The 10,980-nt window shown below is 35.9% G+C and overlaps 1 protein-coding gene across 1 annotated transcript in view; it reads right to left on the bottom strand.

Moving 5' to 3' along the window:
- NEK5 (NIMA related kinase 5) overlaps window positions 1-10,980 on the bottom strand; it is a 68,251-nt gene continuing 57,271 nt past the window's right edge. The window contains exons 21-22 of the mRNA XM_077752664.1: window positions 8,116-8,224; window positions 1-268 (exon numbers count right to left, since the gene is read on the bottom strand). Coding sequence (XP_077608790.1) covers window positions 1-268; window positions 8,116-8,224 — 377 coding nt within the window. The remainder of the gene's footprint in view (window positions 269-8,115; window positions 8,225-10,980) is intronic.

Here is a 10,980-nt window from a genome sequence, read left to right as displayed (position 1 = left end):
TCACACTTGTATATTTTGATGGGTTGTTGATGTTTCTTGGTTTTCATCGGCAATGGACACTTTGTCATTAGATTGAGTAGAAATATTCTCCAAACCTTCATTTAAGTCTGCATATTTCTGTATGCCTATCTCCTCTCCTCCCAACTTTTCAGCACCCTTAGAGAAGCCAGGAGTCTCTTTGCTGTTTTCTTCGTCTTTAGAAGTAGCAAGTTTTTCTAGGGATTCTATTACTTCATTTCTCAACTCATCTTCAGATTCTTCAAAATTTCTGAAATAAGTTAAAAGTCAACTTTATGATATCGAAATAATGAAAAATACATATGAAAAGTTGTTTCCCTTCTCATTTCCCACCCCTACTTGAGCAATTTAATAGACGCATTTCCCCCCAGGTAATGCATTATTTATTATAACAGTCTGGTTTTCCTAAGGATGATAAAAAAACAATGTTTGGAAAATCAGTATTCTATTTAGTTGGACTCATGTTTGACAACTTTAATTATATTTATTAATACCCATCTACTCTTATGTTGAAAAGGTGAGGAAAAGAGGAGAAAAAAGAATAAAAGAATAAAAAACAGCTGCCATATAGTGAGCCCTTATTATACACCAGTGACTGCCCGCAAGCCCCTAACACACAACTTTATCTCATCTAACACTAACAACACTTGGAGGTAGACACAGTCACCATCAATTCATAAAGAAGCTGGGCTCAGCGAGGCTAATAAAACTTGCCCAAGGTCTCACAGATCCTAATTAGTAGGACTCGGAATTGAAATTATATCTAAGACCTCAACACCGATAGTCTTAGAAGGGAAGAAGGCAGGAGACCAAGAAAACCATGTCAACAATCCCAAATGCCTACATGGCAAGTAAAGAGGCTGAGGAAGATCTGGTAAGAGCCAAGAGTGTTCCTCATGGAAGCCAAGGAAGCAGAGAGTCTCCAGAGAGGGAGCAGCCAAATAAGATGAAGACAGAAATGACAGTTGGACCTGTCAATTTCCAGGTGATAGATGACCTTTGCAAGAACATTTTGAGCGTGCTGTGTGGCAGGAGTGATTACACAGTGGATCAAGAAAGCAGTAGTAGGTAAGCAAGTGACGACAAGGAACTTAAACTCCTTGAAGAGTTTATGTAAGATTGTCTCTCTCTAAAATAAAATAAAATACAATAAAGTAAAGTAAAATAAAATAAAGGAGAAAGACGGATAATAGATAGCAACAAGGTCTCTGAGAAAGGCTGGGATCCAGAGTACCCGTGCCAGGCTGTGCTTTCAGCAGGAAGGGAGACAATTTTTTGTCCGAGAAGGAAGATAGAGAGAGGGCGGGCGACGAGGGCGCCTGTGGACAGAGAGAAGTTATGGAACTAGACAATCAAGATCATTCCGCTTACAAACCACATGCTATCTCTGTGAAGCAGGAGGCATGGTCACATGACAAGAGTGAGGCGGATGTGGGGGCAGCATGCAGGGCAGAGGGTTTGTAAGGAAGCAAACCAGGCACAGGATTGCCAGATATCACTAAAATCGGAGATCATAAATTTGATGTGGACCAGGAATTCTAGGTTCCATTTGTTAAGCTATCACTACTGAGATATGTGCTTACCTGAGATCATCCCTTTGTCTTCACCTTCTACATTTTGAAGTATGATGTGCCCAGGTGTGAGTTTATTTTCATTGTTCCTGCTTGGTTATTGTTTTACTTCCCAGCTATCACAATTATGGCTTTCAATGACTGTGCAAAGTTCGCAGCTATAACTGCTTTGAATATTGCTTTTCTCCAGTTGTCTTCTTCTGGAACTTGCTTTAGATATATGTTGGACCTTCATGACTCTTAACTCCTCTTTCACATGTTCTATCATTTTTTACCTCAGGTCTATCTTGCAGTTCTTAATTCTTTCATTAATTATGCCTATTTTGTTTTTAAACTGTCCTTGAATTTTAATTTCTATATTATTTTACTTCTAGAAGTTCTATTTGATGGATTATCAAATCCTCCTGCTCCTTTCTGAGAGATCTGCTTTTTTCTTATGTTTTCATTCCTTACTTTAATTCTAAATATACAATATTAATTATGTAAATATTAATATTCATAGGATAATTATATTATCTGAAGGTCTTTATGGTCTAATTCAGCTATTTGCTGTGGATTCTATTTTTAGTTGTGAACTCATCTTCAGCAGCGCCTGAGTGAGAAAGTTTGATGTAGCCTGGATTGAGGTTATATCCCTCCAGGTTATATTTATTTCTTGTAGAGATCCCAGAGTATTATGATCCCTTACTGTTAATTTTAAAGTTGATTTCTCAATATACGTATTTCCAGACCATCCAAGTATTATAAATTCAAACGCTAAACCCAAGTGAAGGCAAATCCATGCTTATAAATTTCTCGGGAAGAACTCTTCTCCCAGAGATTTGGCCAAGGCTGACAAGCCGTGTTACTGAGATTTTTTTTTTCTAGACCACCCTTGCAATGAAGTGTAGCTCTTCAAGGGCTCCAGTGAACAAGAATGGAGGGGAACCCATTGAAGAGAGTAAAACATGCTAGATACACAGGAGGAGCACAAAGAAAGGGAAGAAAGAAAATTTTAAAAACAAAACATGAAACTTTTAAAACAAAATGAGTCTGTAAACTAAAATTCCAAAACACATTAATAAATCTAATGGTAAGAAACATAGGCAAGAAATTTTATTTAAAGTTGGGGCAGGCATTAAGTCCAGATTTATTACTTTTATGGAGGATTTTTATAATGCTCTGAAAGTAAGTATGCTGAAAAAGATGAAGTATAGCATCCATTTTAAAATGTTTTTAAATTAGGGGCAATAATTATGCAATAATGAAACAATAATATATAAATATACAAACAATTATAAATCTTAGACAGGAGATATATAAACATTTAAGTTAAGAACTTAATAGATGATGGGACACCTGGATGGCTTAGTTGGTTAAGCGTCCAACTCTTGGTTTCAGCTCAGGTCATGATCTCATGGTTCATGCATCGGGCTCTGTGCCAATAGTCTGGAGCCTGCTTTGGATTCTCTCTCTCCCTCTCTCCCTGCCCCTCCCCTGCTCATGCTCTCCCTCTCACCCTCTCTCTCAAAATAAATAAGTAAACTAAAAAAACCTTAATAGATAATACCCAGGTAGGTTTGAAAATAGTATTCAAGAATTCACCCAGCATGGAACAAAGAAATGAATAAAAAATATGAAAGTACAATTAGATGTTACTGGAGACAGACTGAGAAGCTCCAGAACATCTCTGTTTGGAGGACCAAAATGGAGGGAATAAGAAAAACATTTGGAAAAGTAATAAGTAAAAATGTTCCAGAGCTAAAGACAGTCATAGGTCCTCACAAGAAGTGAGCCAAGCAGGAGAAAAGAGAATTCCAGACCCAGACATAAAACAGTGAAACATAAGAACACAAAGATAAAAAGAAAATTCTGAACATGCTGGGGAGAAAGTTAGCATATCTATAAAGGAAAAACAATCAGCACACTTCTCATCAATAGTAATAAAGATCAGGAGAAAAATCATTGTCAGCCTAAAGTTGTATACCCAGCTAAATTATAAATAAAGCAATAAAACAATTTTGGATATGCAAACATATCCAAAATTTACCACCCACTGACCTATCTTAAAGAATTATTAGAGAATATACATCATCAAGAAGAAAATTGAAATTGGAAGAAAAGCACAGACTAGAAAAAACCATGGGAAGTTCAAAGATTGATAAACTATAATGGCAAATTGAGTTAGGTTTGAGAATAAAATACGTATATTTCATCAAAAAAAGATAAAATTGGAATACGTGATTTGATGTCTCAGACTTGGAATGTCCCAAACCTTAGAAAAAAAAAAAAGTGTAGGGGTTGGGGGGCAGGCAGTAAAGATGGTGAAAACATGAGGGTTCATTATGCTGTTCTCTGTACTTTTACTATGAAGTTTTCTACAATTAAAACATGTTTTTTAAGTAAAATTATAACTCTTGATAACAATATTAGAGGGGAAAGGTTTTAGTGGTTAAATGTGTTCATCATGTTTGGGAAGAAAAAAAAGATCACTGAACAACTTCTGAATTTGTTAGACAAATCTGTAGGAAGTACATAAAAGCTAGCTACTAAAAGAATAGAAATATAATCTGTATCTTCAAAACTAGTATAGAGAAAATAGGAGTAATATAGAAAAGTTTGTGATTGTGACATAAGGGGAGGGGAAGGAAATGCCAAATGATAACAAACAGAAAACACAAAATCAAGCTTAAAACATAAGAGTGGACCCCAAATATGTTAATAATTCTAATGAGTTTTATTATATTAAACTAATTAAGAAACAGAGGTTATTACATGACAAGAAGCATTATCAACCAGCTACATGCATTTTATAAGAAACATTTTATATTACGAAACCATACGGAAATGATGAAAATAAAAGAATAAAAAAATACATGTCAGAAAAAATACTCAAAAATTAAATAACTTAAAAGTTGGAATAGCAATGTCAGTATCTCACAAAATAGAATTTAAGGCAAACAGCTTTAACAGGGACAAAAATTACATAATGTAAAAAAGGGGAGATAGTCTATCAAACTGATATAACAATCATAAATTAGAACACGGCTTCTACATATTTAAAGTACATTGAAAGGAGATAGAAATATGAGGAGAAATGATCAAAGCCACCACACAGCTTAAGATTTTAATGTACTTCTATTCAGAAGTGATAAAGGGGAAATAAAGACCATAGAGTAGTTTTTTAAAAAATGTTTTAAGTTTGATAATTATATAGAACATATNCTGAATAGCAGAGGAAATCCCAATAAACTTTTCCAAATTACTAAAACTCAGATGATGTTCTCTGTCCAAAATGCAAATAAATTGGAAATTCTGATTTTAGAAAGTGATTTAAAAATGCACTAGTCAGAAACTTCAGGGGCACCTGGGTGGCTCAGTCAGTTAAGCATCTGGCTTCGGCTCAGGTCATGATCTCGCAGCTCCTGAGTTCGGGCCCTGCATCTCACTCTATGCTGATGACTCAGATTTGTCTCCCTCTCTTTCTGCCCCTTCCCCTTTTATGCTCTGTCTGTTTCTCAAAAATAAATAAATAAATATTAAAAAATTAAAAACAAAAATTTTCAAACCTGATTCATACCATAATAAGAAACCCAGACAGAAATATTGGCAAAATATTGGCCAATATATATTGGCAAAATATATCTCTCTCAAAGAACTGGTAGCAAGGCTGTGTGAATAATGCCTGTAACTCAGAGACTACAAAGACACCACACATACCCATTAGATTGGTTAAATTTTTATTTTATTTTTTATTAGTTTATTTATTTATTTATTTGAGAAAGACAGAGACAGTGTGAGGGAGGGAGGGGTAGAGATAGGGAGAGAGAAAATCCCAAGCAGGCTCCACACTGCCAATGAAGGGCCGGAAACCATAAAACCACAAGATCATGACCTGACCGAAAACAAGAGTCGGATGCTTAACTGACTGAGCCACCCAGGAGCCCCAAGATTGGTTAAATTTTTAAAAATTGATCATACCAACGTTTGGTAAAGATGTAGAGCAACTAAAAATGTCATACACTGTTCAACAGGGGGATATAAAATGGCTTTGTTCCAAAGCTAACAACCACTTTGGAAAATAGTTTGGCAGTTTTTTAAAAAAGTTAAATACTCACCTACCATACAACTCAGTCATGTCCACACAAAGATGTGTACAAAAATATTCATAGCCCTTTTATTTATAATGCCCCAAACTAGAAACAATCAAAAATTGATTGTTAGGTCAATGTATTACCAAATTGTGGTATTTCTACATGATGGAATAGTACCTAGCAATAAAAAGGAATGGCTAATTGATACATATGTCAATGTGGATGAATCTCAAAATCATTCTCAAACGGTAGGGTTTCCAAGAAGCTTAAGGGTGTTGTCCCTCAGAATCTAAGCAAAAGCTCAAGACAGAGAAGTACTTATGTAAAAAAGATTTGTGGATCTGGTTTTTGTCTAATGAAGTGAATCCCAGTAAGATTTGCAGAAACCTACAAGATTTTTGAAAAAAATATATATGCAGAAACATAGCCAGGTTGAACCAAAAGGGACACAGACAATCCTAATTGAAACGAGGTGGCTGGACTCCAAGATTCTACTGGCAGGAAGCAAGCTGAGAAAATTCTCTCCTCCCTTCCTTCCTGCCCTCCTTTACTTGCTAGACAGGTTGATTCTAATGTTCATATGGAAAAATAAACAAGCAAAATTAGATAGAAAAATACTGAAAACAGAAAAGTATTTAAGAGAACTAGCTTTCCAAAATAATAATTCATATTATAAACAATGTGTTTATAATATAATAATTAGACTAGCAAGAATAAGATTTGGATGGAAGCACATACAAAAATGTAGCATATCATAGAAGTGGCATTTCAGATTGGTAGCAAAAATAAAGATTTTCAATAAATGGCGTTGGAGTAAGGAGTTATTTGGAAAAAAGTCAAGTTGGAGCCACACTTTGCAGTGTAATATGAATGCAATTCAAGAGGATTAAAATATTTAACTAAATAGAAAATTAGATCATAAAATTACTTTAAAAATCCTGGTATCATTTCTTATGAAATAATTGATAAACCTAATTAGATAAAAATAAGAAATTTCTACATGGCATGAGCCACTATAAATAAAATCAAAAGGCAAACAAAAAACAAGAGAAAATATTCTAGAGTCATAGATAAAACATTAATCTCCTTAAAATACAAAAGTTTCCCCAAATCAATACAATGTTAATAGCCTAATTTTTTAAATGCCTAAGGCTATGAATAATTGTCCCCAGTGAGGAAAAAAAGATGGTTCTTAAACATTTGGAAAAGACAGCCTTACTCAGAAAAGCAATGTTAATTAAACATGACCTGAAATGTCATTTTTTAACCTATGAGTTGTGCAATGGTCCGTAGGTTTGGCAACACACTGAACAAAAAAATGTGCAAGGTCACAGGCACTTTCGTACTCTGTCAGTGGAAGCGTTCATAGGTGTTGACCTCTGTGAAGGGCAATTTGACAATATCCAATTACAAATGTACAAATAGTATGTACATTACTGTTTGTACATTATGATACCTATTCAAGCTACAGTGTTAAGTGATAAAAGGAAATTGCAGGAAAGCATGTACACTATGAAACTTTCTATAAAAAGAAAAAGGATACACACATACACAAGATATAAATATTGGCTTACAGTTTAATGGAATTCCTCCGGAGAAGTGTACACAAAAAGCATATTTAATGAGTCGACTCTGGGAAGAGGAATTGTGTGGTTGAGGGAAAGAGATAACAGGAATACTATGGCAAAGTTTAACCTCTGAATTTGAAGTCATGTGAATATATTACCTATTTAAAAAGCACATTATAAAATTTTTAAAATTCAAAAGACTCCAAGGTTTAGAACTAATAAGAGAGTTCTGTAAGGTTACAAAATACAGCATCAATAGTGTTCTATACACTAGCGGTAGCCAAGCTGAAACACGGTAAAAGAAAAATGACCCCCTTAATAATGACAGCAGCAACAACAAAAACCATAGGTGGTACCTATATATCGTGAATAAAACCACAAAAATGTTGAAGGATATTTTACGGAAAGACATAAAGAGACACAGAGCTATACTATATTCATGGATGTTCAGATTTATGATCATAAAGATGTCAAATCCTATAAATTAATCAACAAATGTAATGTCATTCTCATCAAAATCCCAACAAGCTTCTCATGACACTTTACAAGAAAAATGCAAAGATGTATGTGTTAAGTACAGAGCAACAATAGCTAAAATAGCTTTGAAGAAAAAGAAACAGAGATTAGAAAAAGGTATTGAACTAGCCCTACTACCACATACTGAGAGATATGGTAAATGCACAGTAATTTAAGACAGAATATCACTCCTGCAGAGACAGGAAATGATGCCACTAGAAAAGAACAGAGAGCCTGGAAACAAACCCACATGTGTAATAAAACTTGGTCTCCTTAGCTAGGTCTCTGAGGCTATTGTTCAAGTCTCAACAACAGCATTTTCACTTTCTACCAGCACTTCACTCGGGCACCTGGATAGGACCCACTTACGTATCATCATCATCCGATCTTGGTTGTTCCTCATCTGCTTCAATGCCAGGGGCCATTTCCACATTTCCCTCATCTTCTCTAGGAAGCCATTGTTTCAATGTTCCCACTGCTAAAGAAATAAGAGGGATTAAAGCATCCCAGCCTATATACCTGATGAGGGGTATACCCAAATTCTGCACTGAATATCAACCATAAAGGTAAAACCTTTTAACCATTTCCATTAAATCGGAGACTATGACAGGTATGACAACTGACATCTCAATCACCACACGTTACATGAAGGTGGAAGGCAACACAAGAAAAAGAAGTGAGAGGAATCAGGATCAGAGACGAAGAGACAAGGGGCGCCTGGGTGACTCAGTCAGATGAGCGTCCAGCTCCTGATTTTGGCTCAGGTTGTGATCCCACAGTTGTGGGGTCCAGCCCCGTGTCCAGCTCTGCCCTGATAGCTCAGAGCCTGCTTGGGATTCTCTCTCTCCCCCCGCCTCTCTCTCTGCCCCTCCCCCCTCCTCTCTCAAAATAAATAAATAAACTTAAGAAAAGAGAGAGAAATGAAAAGGCAAAATACTCCCACTTTGGGGATAGATGCTTTGATTGTATAGAAAATTTAAGAAAATCTGTTGTAAAAACTTGAGATTTGCCAACCTTATTGGACCATGCTATTCTTCACTGTTTCTGTAAACTGAGTATACAACATGGAGTGAGGCTTAATCATTAACATCTGCAGTGGAAACCCAAAGCACTCATCCACATTTTTGGGAGTGGGGGTGAGGACGTGGATTTATTGTGGTTATTTAAAATGTGTTCTTTTTCTCTTGGGAAAAAGACCAGACTGAAGATAGTATTTCCTTTCTTTATAGAAAGCATCCCTCAACAACTCTAAGATTCCACTGATTATAAGACATATTATTATTTTACACACCAAAAGCAAAGAAAATGTTCCTGATGAAATGACAAAATGTTTTCTTAGCCCTTGGAATTTATATTTTATAAATATAAACTATTACAGAACTTTTAGTCCTTTCTAAGCATACATTTTTAATCAGCCCTGTATATCCATAAAAAGGAAAAAATCAGTTAAACAAATTGAATAACACATAATTAAAATTCCTCACATTCAGAATATTACTCCTCTGAATTATTTTTTTATATTATCAACCACAATTTTTGGATCCTGATTCAGAGATACCATAATAAAATGATTTATGAGACAATTAAGATATTCTGAATATCTTAAAACTCATTAATGTTTTTTAAATTATAAGAAGTACATAACATAAATTTACCCTCTTAACAAATTGTAAGCGTACAGTACTGTTAACTATATGCACACTACCGTATAAGAAATTTCTAGAACTTTTTCATTTTGCATGACTGATATTCTAAATAAGTCTCCATTCTCCCTCCCCTGGAAAGCACCATTCCCTTTGTTTCTAAGAGTTTGATTTCTCTAAATACCTCCTACAAGTGGGCTCATTCAGTGTTTATCTTTTTGTGTCTGGCTTATTTCACTTATCATAATGTCCTCAAGTTTCACCCATGTTGTAGCATATGACACGATTTCTTTCTTTTTCATGGATGAATAATATTCTGTGATATGAATACACCCCATTATCCTTACCCATTCATCCTTGATGGACATTCAGTTTGCTCCCACATCTTGACTATCGTGAATACTGCTATGATGTGCAAAAATATGGACATGGATGTGCAAAAATATCTCTTTGTTTCTTTTGGACAGATACCCAGAAGTGGAGTTGCTGCATTATATGGAAGATCTAGTTTAAATTTTTTTAGGAACCTCCATATGCTTTCTATTACGGCTGCACTATTTTACAGGCTCACCAACAGTACATAAGGGTTCTAATTCTTCCACATCCTCATCAACACTTATTTTCTGTTTGTTTTGCTAGCAGCCATCCTAATAGATGTGAAGTGATATCCCTGAACTTATTTGAATTTCCCTGATGATGAGTGATGTTGAGCATCTTTTCATATGCTTATCATTGATGTCTAGGTTTTTTTTCCTACAAAACCTCAACCTTGGTGCAATCAAGAGCAATGCTGAGACAGATTTTCTTAAAATCAAAAAAAAAAAAAAGTTTACAAAAAAATTAAAAATGCTGGCTTCCTAACCTGGCATTAACACTATGTAAGGCTGGCTTCCTTCCAACTCCCACTTTGGGAATTTTGTTATACATGTCTACATTAGTTAGCTTTTCCAGAATAAACCACTTAGTGGTTTAAAACTGTAAGCATTTAGTTAGGTCACTATTCTGCTGTTAGGCAGCTTGGACCAGGCTTCGCTGGCTGGCTCTTCTGGTCTCGGTTGAGCCCACTCCCGCTGGAGGCCGGCTGGCCTACTGCGGCCTCTCCTGGGTGGCTTGTCTCTCTTTTCCACATGGTCCCTTTCTTTTCCAGCAGGCCAACTGGAGGCAGCTGAGAGACAGACGGGGCTCCAAAAAAAAAAAAAGGGGAGCAGTTCCCTGAACACTCAGATTCAGCACAGCGCCACTTCTATTCCGTCTTACCTGCCTCAGCAAATTACAGAGGCCGGTTGAGATTTAAGGGGAAAGGAAAAAAAGCCATTTAATGATGGAGAAGCTGCAAAGTCATATTGAAAAGGGCATGGATACAAGGAAGAGGGAAGGACTATGCTCATTTTGGGAACCTACCGCGACCTACCTCTCCCACATGTGCTCTGCAACCTTCTGGTTCCTGGGAGTCTAAACAGTGTTTCACATTAGTCTCCAGGGGTAAATCCCTGCCCACGGCTAACAAGTGGGAGGAGAAATCGTAACTTTTCTCCAAGGGTGAAACTAAAAACAAAGCGTGGCCTTTTTTTTTTTTTTTTTTTAAATTTTT

This window comes from Crocuta crocuta, unplaced genomic scaffold (genome assembly GCF_008692635.1).
Source record: "Crocuta crocuta isolate KB4526 unplaced genomic scaffold, BGI_CrCroc_1.0 scaffold190, whole genome shotgun sequence".
NCBI classification, from domain to species: Eukaryota; Metazoa; Chordata; class Mammalia; order Carnivora; family Hyaenidae; genus Crocuta; species Crocuta crocuta.
This window is presented reverse-complemented; position numbering and strand designations above follow the sequence as displayed.